Genomic DNA, 25,175 nt, shown 5'->3' on the forward strand with positions numbered 1-25,175 from the left:
TATTGATAGCTATGAATTGTTTGTGCGCTATTGATAATGGGTAGTCAGTTGACACCGGTATAGGCATTACACAATTTATGTGGGCACTGACTGAAATAAACTTCGTAGTTGTCGTACATCTATATGGATACTCTGCAAACCACACTGAAGTACCTTGCATAGGGTTCGTCTAACAACCTTCACAATAATTCCCTACTATTCCTCTCCCGAACAGTGCAAGGAAAAAACGAACGCCTAGTCTCTCGCTACGAGCTCTGATTTCCCTTTTCATTATTATGATCATTGCTTCCTATATAGGTCGGCGTCAACAAAATGTTTTCGCATTCAGAGAAAACAGTTGGTGACTGAAATTTCTTGAAAATATCCTGCGGCAATGAGAAACGCCTTTGTTTTACTGATGTCCACCCCAAGACCTGTATCATGTCAGCGGCACCCTCACCACTATTTCTCGACAGTACGAAACGTGCTGCCCGTCTTTGAAATTTCTCTGTGTACACCGTTAAAGTTATCTGGTAACGACCCCACACCGCGCAACAGTACTCCAACAAAAGAGGACGGACAAGCGTAGAGTGAGCAGTCTCTTTAATACACTGAAGAGCCAAAGAAACTGATATAGGCATGAGTTTTCAAATACAGAGATATGTAAACAGGGAGAATACGGTGCTGCGGTCGGCAACGCCTATATAAGACTGCAAGTGTCTGGCGCAGTTGTCAGATCGGTCACTGCTGCTACAATGACAGATTATCAAGATTTAAGTGAGTTTGAGCTTGGTAGCATAGTCGGCGCACGAACAATGGAACACAGCATCTCCGAGATAGCGATGAAGCAGGGATTTTCCTGTACGACCATTTCACGGGTGTACCGTTTAGCCGGCCGGAGTGGCCGAGCGGTTCTAGGCGCTACAGTCCGGAACAGCGCGACCGCTACGGTCGCAGGTTCGAATCCTGTCTTGGGCGTGGATGTTTGTGCTGTCCTTAGGTTAGTTATGTTTAACTAGTTCTAAGTTCTAGGGGACTGATGACCTCAGAAGGTAAGTCCCATAGAGCTCGGAGCCATTTGAACCATTTTGTACCGTTTATATCAGGAATCTGGTAAAACATCAAATCCCACCGTGAATATCAGGAACCCGATAAAACATCAAATCTCTGACATCGCTGCGGCAGGAAGACCGGGACCAACGATAACCGAAGAGGATCGTTCAACGTGACTGAAGTGCACACCTTCCGCAAATTGCTGCAGATTTCAATGCTGGGCCATCAACAAGTGTCAGCGCGCGAAACATTCAACGAAACATCAGCGATATGGACTTACGAAGCCGAAGGCCCACTCGTGTACCCGCGATAACGGCACTACACAAAGCTTTACGCCTCGCGTGGACCCGTCAACTCGGACATTCGACTGTTGATGACTGGAAACATGTTGCCTGGTCGGACGAGTGTCGTTTCAAATTGTATCGAGTGGATGGATGTGTACAGGTATGGAGACAACCTCATGAATCCATGAATCCTGTCTGATCACCTGCATCCTCTCTTGACCAATGTACATTCCGACAGACTTGGGCAATTCCAACAGGACAATGCGACACCCCATACGTCAATAATTGCTAGAGTGGCTCCAGGAACATTCTTCTGAGTTTAAACACTACTGTTGGTCACCAAACTCCCCAGATATGAACATTATTGAGCATATCTGGGATGCCTTAAACGTGCTGTTCAGAAGAGATCTCCACCGCTCGTACTCTTATGGATTTATTGAGAGCCCTGCGGGATCCATGGTATCAGTTCCCTCAAGCAGTACTTCAGACATTAGTCGAGTGCATGTCACGTCGTACTATGGAACTTCTGCGTGCTCGCGGGGGCCCTACACGATATTAGGCAGGCGTACCAGTTTCTTCGGCTCTTCAGAGTACGGGGTAACATCCCAAAGATGTTCGGGCCCACGTGCGGCTCCTCTTCGTCGAAATGTCTTGCTCAAACTAGTCTAGGGGTTGAACCGCACCTGTCGCATTACACGCCCTAGATTAGACACTTGTGGCCCTTTGGCTAAATTATCTGGCTGATGGCAAGTTTGCGAAATACAAAGTTAATATAACATATAATAACAGAAGAATATCGGGAACTAAATTAAAGACCTAAAAATGATGTAGGCCACGCCGTTGCAATTTGGTTAGAATAATATTTATTCAGAGAGCAAACTAATAGCGAAAGTGGTCGTATTTAGGGTTGCTGTTACACTCGAGCTCTTATCCATCTGACACAGTTCGATCATTCACAATCTCATCGCGAATTATAAATTCGATACTCCACCTCGTTAACTACGCGAAAAATTAGAGTTCACATCAGGCACACGGCTGCTCACCGCTCAGAGACTAGGTCCCTCGATGCCACACAACGAGGAATTTTCTAAGTCGTTTCACTTCCTAGCTACCTGAAGACCGACCGTCCGCTTTCGCATATCCACCAGCACTGTACCCTTTGACGTCTAGACCAACAGCGTCCGCTTTCCAATCTGCCCCAGCACTGTCCTCTGCCCGTCCCCGGGAGCGTTTCCCGCGGGCCGAATATCCTCGCTCAACTGACTAGGGCAGTTCCCTTCCCTGAAGCCGTCCATCTGATTTGCTACAGCTTATTCTACATTATTTTACATTTTAACATATTTAAATAATCAAAGCTTGACCACTTTCACATTACAAATAAAGTAACAATAATATACATTACATAATAAACGATAAATTCTTTTAAATGAAACCAATACAGTTTCCTTCTTAACTTTGAATGTCACAGTCAATAGCCTTGCACCAATGTGCTTTCTGATAAATAAAGACCAAAAGTAACTATAATGCACTAACAATATTATATTACCTAATGATTTAATAAGGTGTCATGCTGTCATCGTTCAATGTGTTTTGAGTGAAGGAAATGATAATATGATACTTAACTGAAAATACAGATAATTTAAATTTACTATATATTTTAAACAAATAAAGTTAAAGAGTTGATATTTACAACATTTGTCATTTTAATGATGCACTTCTATATAAAACGTCGATCGTTAAGATCGACCAAAGCGTTCAGATTTTAGCATTCAGGTCTTTGTTACAAAACTTGTTAATTTCACTTCAACAGTAAATCCTAAACTGTTATAGATACGACCAATATTCATGTTTTATTGGGATCATCTTGAAAATTCATCAAGGGTGGTAGATTAAAATTGCTATGGCTTCATTTCCTTAATTACTACAGAATTAAATAGTTTTCATAAATGTTTTCCTTATGGCCGATTTTAGGTCTGCCATGTTTAACACTGCTACGTCTCCCTGGCCACAAACGGTTTCTACGGGGTTTCCCTATGACGTAGGTTTTTGTCCGTCTCACTCACACATTACAGCACGCCTGTGAATTTCCCCATCTCGTGGCGAATCTGCGCTGTTTGTGGTACACGGTGTTGGATGACAGTGTTCATTTAACAACTCCTGAAGGCTGACTCTTTCGGCCATATATTTAAATGAGAGTGAAATGCTCGTTAAGTCACAAGTTTAGATATGTTTCATCTTCTAAGTGTTCTGCCAATAAAACGCAGTCTTCAGTTCGCTTTCCCTGCAACACTTTCTGTGTGTTCTTTACAATTTAAGTTGTTCGTAATTGTAAATCGCAGGTATAAAGTTGAATTTACGCATTTATATTTCACTGATTTATCATGTAACTGAATTTTGACAGATATGTTTTAGCACTCATCTGGTTGACCTCACACTTTCCATTATTTACAGTCATTTGCCAATTTCCGCAACATAAGGATATCTTTTCTAAATCTATTACAATTTGTTTTCATCTTCCGATTGCTAGGCGGTAAACGACAGCGTCATCTGCTGTTCAGAGTGTCTCCTAAATCATTTATATAGATAAGGAACATCAGAGGGCGTGTAACACCAGTATTCCAGAAATCACTTCCCTTTTAGTCCATGACTTTCCGTCAGTTACTACAAACTGTGATCTTTCTGACAGGAAATCATGAATCCAGTCGATTAACTGAGACTATATTCCTTAAGCACGCAATTTGATTACAAGCCGTTTGTAAGGGAAGGTGTCGATAGCTTTCTCGAAATTTTGGAAATACTGAATCTATTTGAAATTCCTTGTCGATAGCATTCAACACTTCATGCGATTAAAGAAATAGTTGTGTTTCGTAAGAACAATGTTTTCTAAATCCGTGTTGACTGTGCGTCAACAGAGCGTTGTCCTCGAGTTCAGTCACAATGTCCGAACACAATATGTGTTGCATAATCCTGCTGCATATCGACATTAACTATATGGACCTGTAATTTAGTGAATTACTCCTAGTACCTTACTTGGATATTGGTGTGACCTGTGCAACTTTCCAATCTCCGGGTACGGATCTTTCGTCAATCGATCGGCTGTATATGACTGTTAAGTGTGGAGCTGATGCATCAACATACTCTGAAAGGAACCTAACTGGTATACAGTCTGGACCAGAAGACTTGTTTTTATTAAGTGATTTTAGTTGCTTCACTACTCCGATGATATCTACTTATAACTTATTCATGTTGGCAGTTGTTCTTGACTCGAATTCTGGAATATTTATTTCGTCTTCTTTGGTGAAGGAATTTCCGAAGGCTATGTTTGGTAACTTTGGTTTAGTAACACTTAGCCCGCCGGAGTGGCCAAGCGGTTCTAGGCGCTACAGTCTGGAACCGCGCGACCGCTACGGCCTCAAGTTCGAATCCTGCCTCGGGCATAGATGTGTGTGATGTCCTTACGTTAGTTAGGTTTAAGTAGCTCTAAGTTCTAGGGGACTGATGACCTCAGATGTTAAGTCCCATAGTTCTCAGAGCCGTTTGAACCATTTGAAGTAACACTTATCGATTGTATTTCCATTGCTATAACGCAAAGAGGGCACTGATTGTGTCTTGCCGCTAGCATACTTTACATACGACCAGAATCTCTCTAGATTTTCTTCCAGGTTTCGAGACAAGGTTTCGTTGTGGAAACTATAATAACCATCTCGCATTGAAGTGAGCACTAAATTTCGAGCTTCTGCAAAGATCGCCAATTTGGAGATTTTGAATTCGATTAAATATGGCATGCTTTTTTCGTTATTCCAGCAACAGTGTTCTGTTTTGTGTAGCACGGGGGATCACTTCCATCGCGTCTTAATTTACACAAATTAAAAAAAAAATTTGCATCACTCTGGTTCCCAGAACTCCAGAAGTCAGACGTTGACTGTACATATTGTATCACGCACACGGTCCCTTTGACTGTTCAGAGGTGCCACAAAACCCGCCAAAAGATGTAAACAACCATGCAAGAGCAGCGCCTATTAGACGGAGTGGGCCACACAGCCGATCAGTTCGAGTCATTCCACCAGGAGGGATGTACACGGCTCGTGTTGTCTGTAGTTCAACCATGCCTACACGCTCAATACCGCGGTTCGATCGCGTCCGCATTGTTAACTTTATGCGAGGAAGGGCTCTCAACAAGGGAAGCGTCCAAGCGTCTCGGAGTGAACCAAAGTGGCAACATCCCCCAGGCCGTGACTAAGTCTCCGCAATATCCTTTCTTCCAGAGTGCTAGTTCTGCACGGTTAGCAGGAGAGCGTCTGTAAAGTTTGGAAAGTAGGAGACGAGATACTGGCAGAAGTAAAGCTGTGAGGACGGGGTGTGAGTCGTGTTTGGGTAGCTCAGATGGTAGAGCACTTGCCCGCGAAAGGCAAAGGTCCCGAGTTCGAGTCTCGGTCCGGCACACAGTTTTAATCTGCTACGAAGTTTGAACAAAAGCGATGTTGTTCGGATATGGAGGAGATACAGAGAGACAGGAACTGTCGATGACATGTCTCTCTCAGGCCGCCCAAGGGCTACTACTGCAGTGGATGACCGCTATCTACGGATTATGGCTCGGAGGAACTCTGATAGCCACCATGTTAAGTAATGCTTTTCGTGCAGCCACAGGACGTCGTGTTACGACTCAAACAGTGCGCAATAAGCTGCATGATGCGCAACTTCACTTCCGACGTCTATGGCGAGGTCCATCTTTGCAACCAAGACACCATCCAGCGCGGTACAGATGGGCCCAATAACATGCCAAATGGACCGCTTAGGATTGGCATTACACTCTCTTCACCGATGAAGATGCCTTCAACCAGACAATCGTCCGAGACGTGTTTGGAAGCAACCCCGTCAGCGAGTGTAGCAAGGTTGAGGTTCCCTGATGTTTTTGGTCGCATTATGTGGGGCTGACGTACGCCGCTGCTGGTCATGGAAGGTGCCGTAACGGCTGTGCAGTAGGTGAATGCCATCCTCCGACCGATAGTACAGCCATATCGGCAGCATATTGGCGAGGCATTCGTCTTTATCGACGACAATTCGCGCCCCCATCGTGCACATCTTGTGAGTGATTTCCTTCAGGATAACGACATCGCTCGACTGGAGTGGCCAGCATATTCTCCAGGCATGAACCCTATCGGACATGCCTGAGTTAGATTGTAAAGGGCTGTTTATGGACAACCCACCAACCACTCTGATGGATCTACGCCGAATCGCCATTGAGGAGTGGGACAACATCGACCAACAGTGCCTAGATGAACTTGTGGATAGTATGTCACGACGAATACAGGCATGCATCAATGCAAGAGGACGTGCTACTGGGTATTAGAGGTATCGGTGTGTACAGCAATCTGGATCACCACCTCTGAAGGTCTCGCTGTATGGTGGTGCAACATGCAATGTGTGGTTTTCATGAGCAATAAAAAGGACGGAAATGATGTTTATGTTGATCTCTATTCCAATTTTCTGTTCAGGTTCCGGAACTCTCGGTATCGAGGTGATGCAAAACTTTTTTGATGTGTGTATTTGGTATAACGCTCTGAATTGGTGCCGATACCGTCTCTCTGAATTCAAGACACATCTGGTCTACAATTACACTGCAAATTTGGAAGGAGTGGAGACTTGCTCTCAGGAATCGAATTTTTATCTGCTTTTTTGAATAGGTATACTTTTCGTTTATCTGTCGAGGATTTGGGGGTTACAATTTTGAGTCTCGCTACGACCATCCTGTGTTCACTAATCCTTGTATCTGTTTTGATGCTCGTTATTATCTCAGGATTATTTGTTGCTAAGAGGTCAAGTGTGTTTTCACAACCGTTTACTATTCGAGCGGGTTCATGAACTAATTGCTCGAAATAATTTTCAGAGAATGCGTTTAGCACAATTTCTGGTGATGTTTTATGTGTACCTCCGGATTTAAACATTTATTTTTGCCTATATATCGAGGGTACATTGAAGTCACCATCAACTATAATTGTGTGAGTGAGGTACGTGTTTGAAGTTAGACTCAAGTTTTCTTAGTACCACTCAGCAACTCAATAATCTGAGTTGGGAGGTCGGGAAAAAAGATTAATTTGTTATTTTAATCCGGTTGCCAAGAATGACCTCCACCCACGCTAACTCTCAAGAACTATCTACTTCAATTTCGCTACAAGATAAATTACTTCTAATAACAACAAACACGCCACCGCCAACTGTATTTAGCCTATCCTTTCTAAACACCGTTAGGTCCTCCGCAAAAATTTCGACTAAATTTCCCCGGCTTTAGCCAGTTTCAGTGCCTATAACGACGTCAGCATCAGTGCTTTCTATTAGCGCTTGGAGCACTGGTACTTTCCCAACACAGCTACAACAGTTTATAACTGCTACACCGATGGGTCCTGGATATATGTTCTCCCTGTGTTCAACCTGCACCTTTTCAGATTGAAACTCTTTTTGTTTTTCCCCGAGACCCTCCAACCTAAAAAACCGCCCAGTCCACGCCACGAAGTCCCTGCTGCCCGTGTAGCCGCCTCCTGCGTGTATTGGACTCCTGACCTATTCAGCGGTACCACAAACCCCACCACCGTACGGCGCATGTCGAGGAATCTGCAGCCTACACTGTTGCAGAAACGTCTGAGCCTGTGAGTCAGACCCTCCACTCGGCTGTGTACGAGACGTGCAAGGATAGGTGATGTGTTTCTCTGTAGAGAAGTAATAAAAACACAAATTTTAGTGAAACGTATGTTAGTCTCGCAAGTAGAGCAGGAGAAATTCAGTGAAACGTGGTAGTTAGGAGATAATCTACTAGTAGAAATAAAGCTATGAGGAGTGGTCGTGAATCGTGCTCAGGTAGCTCAGTCGGTAGAGCACTCAGCCGCGAAAGGCGAAAGTCCCGCTTTTCGAGTCCCGGTCTGGCAAGCAGTCACAGGAAGTTTCCTATCAGCGCGTTCTCCTCTGCAGAGTGAAAAATTAATTCTCGAAACCAATTTTAGTATTGTTCTGAAGAATACCGAGACGTCAATAAGATGTAAGCTCTTAATGTAAAAACGTGCAAAGGCCTGACGTTCAAAAACGGTGAAATGTGATGCTCTTTCATTAAATAATTAAGGACACAACTGTAAACTAATAATAAAAAGGCCTAATCAGTTTTCTATCTATCAAAATGCAAAGAGGAAATACGAACGCCTTCATCCTGTTCCAATGACTGCATCATTACTGCGACTGCGACTACTTTGCCCCATTGGGAACAGCTGCCCCTGCGTTTGTTAAACCTCCAGTGGGCCCTCAGGGCTGCCCTGACTCTTTCCCCGTGTCCATGATGGGGGACACTGCTCCTCCTGGTGCTCCCATGGTACTTCCCTCAGGAGAGGAACCCCCAAATTAACAGGGCTATCGGACCCCCACCCCCTTTCCGGACAGCCGGTTGCTGTGGTCGAGCGATTCTAGACGCTTCTGTTTTCCAGAACCACGTTGGTGCTATGGTTGCAGGTTCGAATACTGCCTTGGGCATGGATGTGTGTGATGTTCTTAGGTTATTTAGGTTTAAAGGTGAGCCTGTCCAGGGTTTTGATTTTCATTATTCGCCGCTCCTTATGGAGAACAGGGCATTCAGGCGAGTAGGGGGAGTGGCGCTTCTCACAGTTAACACAAGTGGGAGAAATCATACATGGAGTGCCTAGGTGCAGAGGACGACCGCAATCCCGGCAGGTGGTGCTGGAGGAACAGCGAGGTGGCCAAACCTCCAGCACTTGAAGCACCGTGTAGGAAGAGGGACGTAATGTTTCACGTTGCAACGGTAAACTACACCTTGACGTTTTCAGGTAACGAGTCAGCCTCAATAGCCAAGATGAAGGCAATGGTAGCAACCCTGTTATCTTTGAGTCCTCTATGCATGCGCCGGACGAAATGGACACCCCATCGCTCAAAGTTGGCACTTAGCTCCTCATGCGACTGCGAAAGGAGGTCATGATGGAAAATAATACCCTGGAGCATGTTAAGGCTCCTACGGGACGTAATCGAGACAGGGATGTCACCCAGCTTGTCACAGGCGAGCAGTGCCCGCGACTGGGCTGGGGAGGCCACCTGGATCAAAACTGACCAGCTACAAAATTTTGACAACGCTGCCACTTCCCCAAACCTATCTTCAAGATGGTCGACAAAAAACTGGGGCTTTGTTGCCTGAAAGGTCTCTTCATCAGTACTGCTGCAAACAAGGTACTGAGGCGGGTACGGCTCCCGAAACCTGGTCGCCTGACAGTCCTCCCAAGGAGTAGCCAGGGAGGGGAATGATCGGGAATCATAGATAGCATAATCTAAATCATTTTTGACATGCTTGGAGACTGCTGGGGCCGAGCGACCACCAGCTTGACTTGATTTAAAACCCATTTCATTGCGGGTCACCCACCCTGATGCCATCCACTCCGACCAGAGGCTCTCCCCACGGGCGCCACCCAGCCTCAGCAAGGGCCACCTAGCAGGAAGGCCATTGCCGGGAGTCCTGGTGCCCTAGAAGGATGGGCACCTACTCCTTGACATATGCAGAAAGGTCTCAGCTCTGGCATCAGCAATGCGATCCCTGTGTTGTCAGGGGGCTACCACCAAGAGGATACATGACAACCCCACCACGAAGGACTGGCAACCGCACTGGATTTCGGGTGCTGAAATGGTCCAGAATTGTGGTGGGCGCGAAGGATGGTACAGCACAGGAGACAAGAAGGAGGCAACCCATAAGGCGTTGGGTACAAAGCCCGCTACACGACAATAAGTAGCATGCAGGGTCTTGGTTGCATGATGGACAAACAAAAGACACCACGTAAGACGTCCTTCCCCAAATGGCATGCACTAGCAACAGAAATTTGAAAAAAGATGGAGGTCAAACCCGAGGGGACCATCACATAAATGCTGAAACGTAAGAGACTCCTTTTAGTAGCTTCTTACGACAGGCAGGAATACCTCACGCTTATTCTTACCCCCAGACACACAGGGGGGTCTCTTACTAGCAAAGAGTAAATCGATTAAAACTTCATAAATGATGTGGCATCTTTTTCAAGCATCTCAGCGTTTATGAAGTCATATCACTTGAACTACATGTCGTACAATGATTTATTTTTGTAGGTACATTTAGCGATATATGTGAATACTATCTGCAAAAATGATGCTAACAGAGTTGGTAGCATAGAATTAATAAATTCAAGAGTCATGCATGATGCGGCAGTTTTTTGATGCTTCTCATTGTTTATGACACCATATTTCCTAAACTATATGTGGTACCGTGATATAATTTTGTAGGTGCATTTAGCGGCCTATGTGAATACCGTCTGCGAAATTTATTGATAACAGAGTTAGTAGCACAGAAATAACAAATTTAAACATCGTGCGTGTTGCAGAAGTTTTTCAGGCAAATCATTATTTATGACGTCATATCTCCTGAACTATGATAGATAGGTGATTCTTACCCAAACAGCGGTTGTTGCCTGATAGTAAGGTTATGTGTACCAAGTTTGTTTGAAATCGGTCAAGTGGTTTAGGAGGAGACGTGGAAGACACATTTTTGTAATATGTACAGATACAGTGTGTCCTAGAAATGTTACAACATAATTTAGGGATTGTAGAGAGCGCCTTGAGAAACAAATCAAAGATAGGAACCCGTATCTGGAAACATCATCCAACAACATGTATTGGAACTTACGCTGGTTTACCTTCATGGGCATATATTTTATTTTTATCTGTTTATTTTTATCGATCAATTCATGTACGTAGTTTTCGGCAAAGATTAAAATGCTGTAAGCCCAAAGCAATCAAGCCTGTGGAGCTAGTGAGAAAAGATGAAGTGCATTAATTTTCGTATGTTTGTACAAACTCGTATCGGATATTTCATCAGTCTTGTACTGTCTGCCTTTTCCCATACATGATAGACAAAGGATGTAGATTTCTGTTTAGTGCACAAATAATGTGAAATATATTAATTATTATGGAACGAAATCAACTACACTTACTAGTACCTTATTTCACGTGATCTATCTGCTTTATCAGTATCTGTAACACTTTGGAGAAGCAAGAGATTAAAGCAGAGCAAGCTAGACGCTGTAACCTTGGTTGAAAGAAGAAGATGAGGTAACCACTTCATGGTTCAAAGAACTGTCTTAAAGCATGACATTCTGGAGTGTGTGCACTGTGCATATAATAGCTAAGATACACGCTCCCGAGTAAACTCACTATTTTTGCACCTCTTGTGTGACGCCAACAAATTTCCTTCGTAATTATTATTCTTAAAATTAGTACTTAATCAGTAAAGACGCTACAGAGCGTCGAAGTTAAAGGGGCCAGCGCCTGCCAGTAGGCCATCCCTTCGGCAGCAAATGAGACTTTGTACGCTGGCGCACTGTAGCCGAAACAACTCGCAATGCTGTTTGTTACTTAGCGATCGCCACTGGAGAAGTTGGAGCTAGCTGCTACGTGGAAAAGGCTTGTCTCCTATAAATTGGATGCTCTGTTCCCTTGATGAATGACAGTTTCAGACACGGATTTCCATATGCAGTTTATTTTTCTCTTGAATCCTCTAAGCGCCGGTCGCTGTGCCCGAGCGGTTGTAGGCGCTCCAGTCCGGAACCGCGCTGCTGCTACAGTAGCAGGTTAGAATCCTGCCTCGGGCATATACAGGGTTATTACAAATGATTGAAGCGATTTCACAGCTCTACAATAACTTTATTATTTGAGATATTTTCACAATGCTTTGCACACACATACAAAAACCCAAACAGTTTTTTTAGGCATTCACAAATGTTCGATATGTGCCCCTTTAGTGATTCGGCAGACATCAAGCTGATAATCAAGTTCCTCCCACACTCGGCGCAGCATGTCCCCATCAATAAGTTCGAAAGCATCGTTGATGCGAGCTCGCAGTTCTGGCACGTTTCTTGGTAGAGGAGGTTTAAACACAATCTTTCACATAACCCCACAGAAAGAAATCGCATGGGTTTAAGTCGGGAGAGCGTGGAGGCCATGACATGAATTGCTGATCATGATCTCCACCACGACGGATCCATCGGTTTTCCAATCTCCTGTTTAAGAAATGCCGAACATCATGATGGAAGTGCGGTGGAGCACCATCCTGTTGAAAGATGAAGTCGGCGCTGTCGGTCTCCAGTTCTGGAATGAGCCAATTTTCCGCGGGCTACGCGTGAAACTTGCCCGCACGCGTTCAACCGTTTCTTCGCTCACTGCAGGCCGACCCGTTGATTTCCCCTTACAGAGGCATCCAGAAGCTTTAAACTGCGCATACCATCGCCGAATGGAGTTAGCAGTTGGTGGATCTTTGTTGAACTTCGTCCTGAAGTGTCGTTGCACTGTTATGACTGACTGATGTGAGTGCATTTCAAGCACGACATACGCTTTCTCGGGTCCTGTCGCCATTTTGTCTCACTGCTCTTTCGAGCGCTCTGACGGTAGAAACCTGAAGTGCGGCTTCAGCCGAACAAAACTTAATGAGTTTTTCTACGTATCTGTAGTGTGTCGTGACCATATGTCAATGAATGGAGCTACAGTGAATTTATGAAATCGCTTCAATCATTTGTAATAGCCCTGTATGTGTGTGATGTCCTTAGGTTAGTTAGGTTTAAGTAGTTCTAAGTTATAGGGGACTGATGACCTCAGATGTTAAGTCTCATAGTTCTCAGAGCCATTTGAACCATTTGAATCCTCTAAATTCCCCACTGTTTTCGGGTTCGTAGGAGAAACCTGTGTCCTAAACAGTCATTCACGAAGGCAACAGAGAATCGCATTCATAGAAGACAAGGTCTGCGTACGCAGCAGCTAGGTCCATCCTCTCCATTGGCGATCGTGGCAATCAGTTCCTATCACTGGAACAGGATTGCGAGACGTTCCGCCTACGGCCCGTGAGCGTAAGAAGTCACGTTTACTGCCGAAAGGGTGGCCTAGTGGCGAACACCGGTGCCTTTAGCGTCGTTGGATGATGTTTCCAGTGCCGGCCGCTGTGGCTGACCAGTTCTAGGCGCTCCAGTACGGAACCGCGCTGCTGCTACGGTCGCAGGTTCGAATCCTGCCTCAATCATGAATGTGTGTGATGTCCTTAGGTTAGTTATGTTTAAGTAGAATGAGATTTTCACTCTGCAGCGGAGTGTGCGCTGATATGAAACTTCCTGGCAGATTAAAACTGTGTGCCGGACCGAGACTCGAACTCAGGACCTTTGCCTTTCGCGGGCAAGTGCTCTACCAACTGAGCTACCCAAGCACGACTCACGCCCCGTCCTCACAGCTTTAATTCCGCCAGTACCTCGCCTCCTACCTTGCCCGCGAAAGGCAAAGGTCCCGAGTTCGAGTCTCGGTCCGGCACACAGTTTTCATCTGCCAGGAAGTTTCATAGGTTTAAGTAGTTCTACGTCTAGGGGACTAATGACCTCAGATGTTAAGTCTCATAGTGCTTAGAGCCATTTGACCATTTATTGTTTCCAGACAAGAAAGAGTTCCTATCCTCGATTTGTTCCTCAAGACTTCCTCTACAGCCCCTCGAAGTTTGTCGCAACTTATCTGGCACACCCTTCACATAACTGTTCGATGTGTGCCAGTTTTTGATCACTTTGTATACCGTTGAAGAAACGATACCACTCACCCTGTGGCGGCTGGCGCATCAATTCAAAAGCTCGTAGCCACAGGACACTGATACTTCTTGCACCAGGAAGTAGTTCCAGGGTCAAGACTTCAGTTGACGGAAACTGTACAACCTTTCACTAGATAATGTTTACAATGAGAAAGAAACTGTTGCTCACTTGGAAGCAGGATGTGAAAGTCAGACTTCCTTTTTGAGACTGATCGGCAGCTGGTAGCTATAGCAGCAATCGCTTCTCCCCTGCAGCCCGCCCCATACACTTCGCCGCAGCCTCCTGGACATGCAGTCTCTCTGCAGGAAACGGCACAGTTAGCCAACAGCTTCGCACGCTCCAGTTACGAGGTATTTCATTCTTTTGCAGTTATGCGGAATTTACCCCTTGTTTGTTTGACGTGCGTGGTATCCTTTGAGCTTCTTTTCCATTGTAAAGATTTGAAAATGCGTCATCCCGTTGTAGCAGCAAGTTCCCTGAGCCAAGCAGACCAAGTGACCGAAAGCCGGGAAATCGCAAAATTCAGTTCTGCAGTATTGTTCCCTCAACGAAGGTATGAGAGAAAGTTCACTAGAGGAATGTGTTAGAAGAGCTCAGTCTTGGTTGCATACTCTGTGGAGGCACCGTCATGACAGTGATGTAGGCGACGCCGGCAAAGGCCGCCCACGACACGGAGCGGTGCAAGCAGTAGGCGACGAGGCCCAGCTGCAGGAACGAGATCCACAGCCAGTTGGCGTACGTGGCCGCCACGTCGAAGCGCGCCACGTCGTTCGACATGAGGTTGATCACTTGTCCGGTCGCCGTCACGTCCATAGACTGCTTGTTGATGCGGAGTACCTGCGGCACATTGCAGACCCGCTGTCAATTTCTTAAGGGGTCTCAGTAACTGGTTATGAGAGTTTAAGTGATCCCAATTACACCGAAGCGCCAAAGAAACTAATATAGGCTTGCATATACTGTTGCGTTTTTCTAAAATTATGGGTAACTTTTGTTAGTGAAAGATTTCACACACTACTGTGTGTTGAATTTTATTAACTTTTGGAGTATCTTCGTTTTAAAAAAATGTATATGAAGAGTATAAGTCCCCTTACGCTCAATCAATCGTTCCGCCCCTTGACTTCCAGCCCCGTTACACCGGGAATCTTAACGATTTTCGCCTGTTACCGACAGTGATATTCGCAAGATATCGGTCCTGGGAATTCCAAGACTTTCGAGTATTATTTAATTTTACGTCTGAAGTCGCAAAACGAATGACAAAAGAAATATTTTTATGCGATGTAATTACAAACTGTTGATTTTATAGTTTCCTTCCCTGCATCTTGCCAAATTTCATGATTTCAGGTCAATACATTTTTAAGAAAGGAGTTTGCAACTATCAAAATATGTGACATAAATCGCCGTATCTTTTGATTACACTGACTTAGAAGCTAACCGTTTTTACGCAACCAAGGGGCCATAGACCTTAGTACGTGACATAAATTTTAACTTGATAAGTCTACTCCTTCTTAAGGAAAAAGTATCTTAACAGACAGACAGATAGTTGGATAACAAATGACAGTTTTTTTCGTGTGATATAATTTTTTAGCAGCCGTCACAGGCGGGATTAGATACATGATGAAGTTAGCGGTGCATAAAAAAAGTTATTTGGTAAATACTGCCATAAGGCAGGTGGATTTGATGGAGGCAAAATGAGTTACATATTAAAAAAGTGTGATAATTTATTACTCCTTTCTTAGAGTTACACGGTTCTTTAAGCTCTGATTTACATCTGTGGAATGGATTGTGCTCTAAGAATATATGAACACATCTGTGGAGCACATCACACATTGAACCACACAACGGCGCTGATTCAGGAGATGAATGTGGAGGTCACAGACATGGAGTACATTACTTTTTATACACACTAGAGATCCAAGGTGATGGCACAAGTAGTCACCTGATCACGGCGTCATATATTCTTGTAGATGTAATATAACTATAACGCACTATAGTGCTGGGTGATTATTAGTGCTATATATACGCTAGAAAATTTTAGTATGTTTGACCTAACGCTGGTGGAAATATATTATGTAGATTTCTTACCAAGTCTGTCCATATTGTTTTGAGATATGAATGCACCGTAAGTTTCGTACCACGTCGTAAAATTCAAGTAAAGCATTTAACTTTTTTGTGTCTCGAGAACAGTCACAAACATTATACTGAAATTACTTTTGAGCAGGGAGTGGAAATAAAAACAAAATCGTGCAGATGATAGAACTTTTTCATCTTATTCACTTAGATCAGAAGGGCACTAAACACCATCTAGATACGAGATAAGTCTAGTGCTCCGTTGCTTTACAGAAACACTACAGAAAATATGTTGCCTGTTTATAACTGAAAATACTGCTTACAAATTGGTGTATCCCACTGTCCTGCGTCTGAGAGAGGCATCACAGATTGGGAAAACTTGCAGACACTTTTGTTTTAATACTTACTTCCTGATTTTCAGGGGATTTATAACGTATTTCCCCGTGAATCTGATATGTGGCTATTAATGGTGTGTCAGATGCTCTTACTCGATGTTTATCCCCTCGCTACTCTATCAAATAGTGAATAGTTTGTCTCTGGTAACGTCTTTGACACTCTCACTCACTGAGAATTTGTAGCAGATTCGGATAGTTGGCTACCTGTACTGAGTCAAATCCCTCCACCTCACTTAAGGCGAAAACAAGCTCTGCATCACCCTCTCTACCACTGCACCAGGAATTCTGTCATCCGCCACAGCAACGATTGCGATCAAGAAGACCAGCAAGTGTTACTGCAGGACAACTCATAGGGAATGGTTTTGATCTAAATGAAAGTGGAAGCATGAATGGTCAACAAAGACATTGGGAACAAGAGCCCATCACCTTGATCCCACAAAGAAGCCAAAAGGTTTTGACCTACCGAGGAACCTTTGGTGCCGCCTCAACAGGTTAAGGACTGGACATGGTTGTTGTAGGTACTTCGGGTACAAATGGGGCTGGATCAGTTCACCAATGCGTGAATGTAATCAAGAACAGCAGACAATTGAACATTTAGTCCAACGCTGTGCACATCATTCGTACCCTGGAATTCCCGATGACTCTCACACCCAGCTTAATTAACTGGTTGAAAAACACGGACTTTAAGGTTTAATCTTGTCTAATATCATATGTATATTGTATAAAATCACCATACGATTAAATAAAAACCAGGTTATTTCAACAAAGGTACAGAACTTGGAACATTTGGTCAATCAGCAGCAAGCTCCTCTGCTAGATGCTGCAATGGATGGATTATACAGGATTCCTTGGTGAGATTGTCATAAGTGCTGCCACTATACATGACTCAACTGGATACTTCTATCCCGCAGCACATTTTTCAAATTCAATGATCAAGGTAACCTCTTTGTCTGGTGCTACCCCACACTCACAGGTCTTTTAGACATCCAGGTTGTGTTTTATTTGGTCACGAACGGTACCTATTCAATGTCCTCAGTACGTTGCCAGCGTCTGTCTGTGGTGAGAACTGTGCATAGCTATGAGTATTTTATGTTGGAGCTAGGTGATTTCAGTAAGAAAAGGAGCTGAAGTGTACTGGGGTTTAGAGAGACATCATATCGAAGATTTACACCGCATACAGGGGAAATACCTCTGCTAGTGTTTATGCTTACAAAATAACTCTCCGATTCGACCAGTGGATAGTTCTAACATTAATGTCTCGATACTTTTGATCATTTCTTGTTTACGCAATTTACATATTAAAAACATAGATGCAGTTGATGGATACATGTTCCTGAGTTACACAGCGGCACGATGTAAGGGGAAGCCAGCGTACGACTGCCATCTGTGTGAGATATCAGAGACGTACCATCAAAGCATCAAAGCTGCTGGCTTCGACTCCGACGGCAGCGCTCTCTCTCTCTCTCTCTCTCTCTCTCTCTCTCTCTCTCTCTCTCTCTCTCACCCCCCTTCTCGCTGAGTGTGTGTGTGTGTGTGTGTGTGTGTGTGTGTGTGTGTGTGTGTGTGTGTGTGTGTGTGTGTGTGTCGCCCAGTGGCAGTAAGTTGAAGTAAATGACATCTGCCAGAGGCGCCCCACATCACGTGTAAAGAGCAGGCGCGTGATGCTACGTCTGTGGTATGTGGTATGTGTATATCAAGTTTAGGGCAGTTTCATGGTGCAGAAGAAATGTCGCAATTACTATCGTGCACAAAGCAAGTGATACATGTCAAGTAGAGAGATGCAAATAAAGCACACTGATTAATTCCTGCTCCTCTTCTGTGTGAGCTTTGATGGTTGCTCCGGTATGAAGTGACAATTCGACTTTGGTAGCGGTGTTAGGCACACTTGTTTGTCGAATGTTGATGGCTTGATTCTGAACATAAAATGATCATTCTTCGATGATTAGACCATGGCTTCCATCACAGCCAATTCACAGGGTGATGGTTGTGATCTAGAAATGCAGTTCTCAACCATAGTTCTTACTGGCCTCGGTGGCAGAGGTCAATCGGCTCTCAGCCCTGTTGCGAATTGCTCGTGTGCGGGGCTCGGTGTAGTGCTCCGGGAGCGGGCCGTTGTTTACTCGCGCGAGTAGCGAAATAGTAGTTTCAACAGATCACCTCGAACGATGATGGCGCTTTCACACCAGTGATCTCTATACAACCTGGATGTAGAAGTCTGGTCTCTGAGTATAGAACTGCAGCGTGTCTGCAAATACACGTGCTTTGCATCGTCCGCCATATTGTAGTTTGGCAAACAAATTTCCATCGTTCTGCACGTGACAAAGAATTGCAGACTGATTTTTTGTTTTGAACTTTATGTCAACATATGATGTAATAGGCTGATGAGGGAGCGGAATTGAAAAGTATTTTCTTTTCGTGTTCTACTGACATTTCCTAGCACCCATGTTGTAGTTTGGCAAGAAACGAAATATGAGCATCTATGGCTGGCACGATCAGATAGCTGAAGTTCAACATCCAGCTAGTATAGAGATCACTGTTTCGCACCGAAACGCCACGATGAAATTATCGTTCCATGCCCAGTACACACGACCTAAGGTACAGGAAGTAGTGTGTTTCCTGCGTGAAGTAATGTACGCCCATCCACTCTATAGGAACTCCTCAGTATACCTCCCTCGATCATCTCTAACATGGCTTACCTCAAATTTGTCGATGAAGCAGCTCGCAAACGGCTTATTCGCCGTTCCACTGATAGATATAGTTTCCGTCACTCGGACATAAATGTTGGAGTAGTGACTGCCAACCATGCAGGACTCGGGGTTCCGACCATACGAATCTCTGGGCTGCCATTTGAAGTTCCAGCCACGGTTGTTATGGACACGCTGCAGTCTTACAAGGAGGTACTAAGCCACACGGGGGAAAAGTGGCACACCTTTGAGACGTATCCTGTTTTGAACAGAGTGCGTCAAATGTGAATCGAACTATGCAAACACATCCCATCGTACGTGACCATTGGTGGCAGTCGAGATATTGTCATTTAGGATGATCAACCACGGACTTACTCCGGGTGTGGGCAGAAGGGGCATTTTGACTCTGAATGCCTGCAGAGATGTCTTGTTCAGATACCTCGTGCTAACAAGACATCTACTCGGCAGCCTTTTTTTTTTTACTAAAAGGTGGAGCCGCTCCACGCCCACATCGGCATGCCTACCAACACAAAAGGTCTACTGCCATCTCTGCATAATGGTTAGTTTTCATTCAAGTGAGGTCTCGCAGGATGTGGGTACTGCGATGTTTGCGTACTTCTGGTTAAGATTAACCATTAATACGCGCTCATCTAGAGATAGATTGGGTCGAAAGCTACGGTTTCACTCGGCAACCAACGACGCTGACTGTTACATACGTTGACAGACTGAGGAACACGATGAACGTGGATGCTGTCCCATTCCAGTTACCAACTCCTATGCGCCGGTTTCTGCTCCCACGATGCCACGGCCTGCGTCGGAACCGTTGACGTGCTCGTAAACAGCGATCACGTCTGCACTTCATCCGTGTGAAGAAGGAGAGCACCTGAAGGTCGATTCAAGCTCGGACACAGAGATGTGGAAGGTGCCTATTGTTCGTTGTGATTCATAGGACGCAGACACGCGTTTCACGAGGAGAAATTGCACATACGACGAAAGAAGAGGAGGCTACCTGCAGTAAATACTTCGCAGGACAGTGACATGTTGCAGGAAGATGAAGAAAATCCCTCTGTGCCCTGGGCTAGGACCCTGCTCCAGAGCTTTCTGTTTCGCCGTTGGCACCGACCACCCAAAGACAAAGACAGTTTGACGATGCTCAACCCACTGACGAGCTCCCTGGTGAAGTTTTGGTTAAGACACCAGGTGAAAGTCATCCATCACTTAACGTACCGCACCTCCAACTTGGTGACATGGCGTCTGAGGTGGAGATGGAAAGAATGATGTTAGACTTGAGCGATGCCCATGGTCGGCAGATCATTGGATTGGCATCTTGTCTCAGCAAACCACTAATATACGTGTTGCCGGTGACAGGGGTGGTCAGACAGGCGACGTGGTGCTGACTAGCTTAAATAACTGCAGGATATGCCATCTACTTCACAATGACCCATGTGTATTGGATAGGTACAGACAATGTCAACGGCATTAATTCCACGATCAAAACCCAGTTGTTAAAGGACATGAATAAGGCAATGAACATTGATATCGTGCTTCTTCAAGTGATAGGGCCTGTAAGATGCGATGGCATATAAGCAACAGATATTCAGTATTTGCTAACAGCGCAGGGCGTTGTGCTCACCATCAGTGCAGTCCACCTTGTGCATCTGTACGCCCTATCTGGTATGGCGAATCGTCGAGGGCGAACAGTCTATTACTTTACTGAGATAGTTTCATTGTTTCAACGTGCTACAGAGCACTTAGTGGTGAGTGAGGACTTAAACAACGTCTTATGCCCTGAGGATCAGATCCCTCACAATGTCCACTGTCCGACCTTTCATGTGATGGTCAGGAACCTAGCTTTGCACGATACATGGCCAATAATTCATGGTGAAGGACGCGGATATACATTCTTCACCAGCCACTCAGCCAGAAGGTTAGGCAGGATTTACGTTTCCCTAAGTCTTCGAGCAGAGACTGTTGGTGCCAAGCTGTAGTCCACTGCGTTCACCAACCATCAGGTCTTCATCTGCACTCTGACCTTGTCATGACAACAAATGTGCCGTAGTAGAAGACCTTGGACTCTTAACATCAAGATCCTCTGGGATTAAGCTTGCCGTCTAGCCATCGCTGATATCAGGCACAAATGTGAAAGACGACGTCATACCTTGATTCAGCCATATGAGAGTGGATACTGCGCCAAACCAGCTATTCGCCACACGCTCTTGGCATATGGACGAGGCAGAGCACTTTGGCAATGATCGACCTCTGAGTTTTGCTACACGGACTTGAGGGAACTAGTGTCACAACCACTATCGCAAGACAGCCAAATGGCCGTCCACTGGACACAGGCAGATAATAGCTGGCAGACTGGAAGGCACACAGGTTCGAGCAAGACTGTAACATTCCATCCCAGGTGAATGTGCTTCTCTCTATCACATTGGCAGAAAAGGGAGACATCTGAAGAAGCGACCCATCACAGCAGGTGTTGTTGTGGACGGGCATGATGCAGGGAAACACATCACCATCTCCCGTCTCATCACAGATTATTACCTCACTCTCTATCTGGCCTGTCAGTGGACTGACAACGATGTTGAGAACGTCCTAGACGACTTGCCGCCTTTGAGTAGGGCACAAGAAGACAACACATTCTTGGAGGCCATCATGCTTGAAGAATTACGTAAGGCCAGGTCGCGGGACGCGAGAAGCAAATCCTCTGGATCTGATAGTCTTCCGCTTGCATTTTAAGCACAATTACTTATGTGATGGAGGAAGTTTGGCGGCAGATGTGCTGTAAACTCCTGGATCCGGATGTTCGCGTCCCCCCTCTCCCAATTGCGAATTTTCTGAGTATGTGGTAATCCATGTGCCAAAACCAAACGGAGGGTGCATACCGCAAGACTTCTGGCCGTTGACGTTAGTGAATTCGGATTACACGCTGTTCGCAGGCTTACTTCGTGCTCGCCTCCTTGCTACTATCAAGGATTCCAGTTAGGCCGAACAAACATGTCTGGGGGTGAGAGTAACATACACACGGCATTAAGCTCTTATAGAGACCCGGTGGCGCTCAGGTCGGCGTTTCGTTTAGAAGGCGACCTCATGACTGTTGACCTAGACCAGGCGTTCGTCCGATTTGAGCTCAGTTCCTTGCAGGCTGCCTTAGAGAAGATGGGTTTGTCCCCAATATCAGCTGGTATGGTTCTCCGTCTCATCCACAGGGCCCCTTCCAGTGTTATGGTCAATGGTTTCTGCTTGCCACCATTCACTAAAGGGCGCTTGGTGCGACAAGGCTGTCCTCTGCCAGTATTTCTCCTCGCCGTCACCCACGAGCCTGCGATTCATAGTTTACCTCAGCGTTTGGAAGACATTCGCCTTTGCAGCTTGCATTTTAAATGTTGTGTCTACACAGATGATGTAGTTTTCTTGGTGAAGTCGGCAGAAGATACATGTACAGCGATCGAATAGCTTCAGCGCTATGGCAAAGTGGCTGTATCGACCTCGAGAAGTCGTACTGTACGGAAGTGGGCAGAGGACTATCAGAAGAAAGAAGTAAAGCTGTGGAGACGGGGCGTGAGTCGCGCTTGGGTAGCTCAGATGGTAGAGCACTTGCCCGCGAAAATCAAAGGTCCCGAGTTAGAGTCTCGGTCCGGCACACAGTTTTAATCTGCCAGGAAGTTTCGTTGACTATCAGTAGTGCCCATTACCGAGGTCCCGGTGATAAAATGTTTCGGAGTGACCTTCCTCGGGAACGTGTAGCATACAGCAGCAACCACGTGTCACAGACTGCTTAACATGATCCACCCACAAGTTGGTTTCCACGCCTATTGAATGCTTGATTGATCACGCGGCTACATTTTGTGACTACCTATCTCACCCAAAACGTAATCATTACACACACGTTCTCGCACTGCCCGATACAGTGGCTGTGACGTTCAGGTGGCCTTCGGTCATTTCTTCAGCGATGGTAGGGTGTTCAAGAGCCGTTATGAGACATTGATGTTGCTCACAGATGCGAGTGGTATTGAAATGATAGATATGCAAAACAGGGCACGTGCTCTTCTTCTGCAGACGACGCATCACCTACATGCTTTGGAAACGAAAACTCACAGGTAAGCTGATTGAGGAGATGGTGCTTTAGTCCCTCCAGCCACCTTTCTGTTGGACATATCTCGCCACCACTCCATCACTTTAGAACCTATCTCGTTAGCATGAGTTATCTGTTGGATGTCCTACCGATTACGTGGGAGCCTAGAACCAAGGACTTCTACCGTTAATTTCAACGGACGCTGCTTGCTAAAGTGCTCGACTGCCGACAAGCGGCAGTTGGCTGGATGCGGGCGCGGAGTAACATACACTCGACTTTCCTTCCCATTGCGGTGAAGGTGCTGGGGTATATGATAACGACTGAAAAATTCCCCACCTGACAAGGTTTATATACTATAAATCTTTCCAAGGATCCTCTTTGCTCTAGATGCGCCGCTGTCGAGACCGACATGCACCGTTTCGTTTGCGATAGGGCTGTCGATTGTTGGATCTTCACACATCGCATGTTGGCACTGTTGCTGCATCGGATGCCTCAGTCCATAGAACCCACCGAAATGATCCACCCTGACGTCAGTTGCTACCCAGCTACTCGACATAACGCCACACGGTTGGTTAAAGGCATGGCGTTGTCACACTTTTTTGGCGATGGCGTTGCTGAGTTGTTAGATTGTTGGACTGTTTAACGAGCAACACACGGCTTTATGGCGCATTGTGCGCATTGTGCCACGTGGTTTGCTCTTTGTGAATTAGTTGGGGTCGTTGTTTGCGTTCCACCCCCCCCCCCCCCCCCCAGAGCATTGGGGTGTGCAGTTGAGAGAAGAGACTGAAGATGGAGCATAGGATGGTTTGATGAAAGATATAACGGTAGTTATACAGTGTTTAACCCTCGATGAACAAGAAGACTACTCCGACATTCTGCCTTTTTTCCGAAATGATCGGAGACGTATTCCACATATGTTCATGTGCAAAGGCTGCAGCGGTGACAAACATCTGTCCTAGTTGGCTTTAAGGTTGAAAGTGGCAGTGGCAGTGGCAGTAGATAGTGTTTTTGTTTGTCGGTTAGATATGTTTTTGGGGTAGTATGGCTGTTTGGGGGCAATGCCTGAAGTGGAACAGGTCTAGGTTGGTTGATTGTTTGGGATTTAAGGGACCAAACAGCAAGGTCATCAGTCCCTTGTTTCAAATGTGGTCCATTCCGCTAGTGTGACATCTCAGGAAAGTCAGAACAATAAAAGGGAAAAGGCTAAAAATGTAAAAGGGCAGTCATGTTGTCAATGGTAAAAACAAAATGAGGGACGGCAGCAAGAGAACGAACCCAACGCTATGCTGAAGCAGCAGAGGCAAGACCACCTGCAACTTAAAAGGTGCAACCGCTAGAATGTAGAAGTACATATGGGAGAAGGAGACGAACCAATCCTTAAAAAAAGTGTAAAAACAGAGTAAAAGGGGAAGAAAAGAGGATTTCGGTCAGGGAAGTGAGTCGGGAATCTCCAAACACGGCTTACAGTGGGAGATAGCCCAACACTCACCACCCTGCCCCAACACCAGAAAGAGATTAAAAACCTTAAAACTGAGAATAAAAACCACATTCCCGGAGGAAACGAGAACCAGATAGACCATCCGGGAATCGTCAGCCAACATCAAAGGTAAAGTGTGGGGGAGTCTGTACGTAGCACGCAGAGCCAAAAGAAGGGGGCATTCAACCAAAATATGGGCTACTGACTGGAAGGCTCCACAACCACGAAGTGGGGGTGGCTCATCACGCAAAAGAAAACCATGGGTCAGCCTGGTATGGCCAATGCGTAGACGACACAGTGTGGTCGAGTTCTTTCGGGAGAGGCGAAAGGAAGAACGCCACGGGCCTGGTGTCACCTTAATCGCACGAAGTTTATTAGACAGGGGAGTAGCCTCCCAAGATTTGGCCCATGACTGTGCGAAGTGGGATTTGATGTGAAGCCGTAAATCCACTCAGGAGGGGTTACAGAAAACGGGGGTAAGTGACTACTCCCCCAGCCAAGCGATCAGCGAGCTCATTACCCGGGATACCCACATGGCCAG

General features: G+C 45.5%; 1 protein-coding gene across 1 annotated transcript in view; it reads right to left on the reverse strand.

Moving 5' to 3' along the window:
* Positions 1-25,175, reverse strand: part of LOC126157785 (ATP-binding cassette sub-family C member 4-like) — a 241,759-nt gene that overhangs the window by 208,625 nt on the left and 7,959 nt on the right. The window contains exon 2 of the mRNA XM_049916399.1: positions 14,548-14,773. Within this exon, the coding sequence (XP_049772356.1) occupies positions 14,548-14,773 (226 nt within the window). The remainder of the gene's footprint in view (positions 1-14,547; positions 14,774-25,175) is intronic.

Source organism: Schistocerca cancellata, chromosome 2 (assembly GCF_023864275.1).
Source record: "Schistocerca cancellata isolate TAMUIC-IGC-003103 chromosome 2, iqSchCanc2.1, whole genome shotgun sequence".
Classification (NCBI taxonomy): Eukaryota; Metazoa; Arthropoda; class Insecta; order Orthoptera; family Acrididae; genus Schistocerca; species Schistocerca cancellata.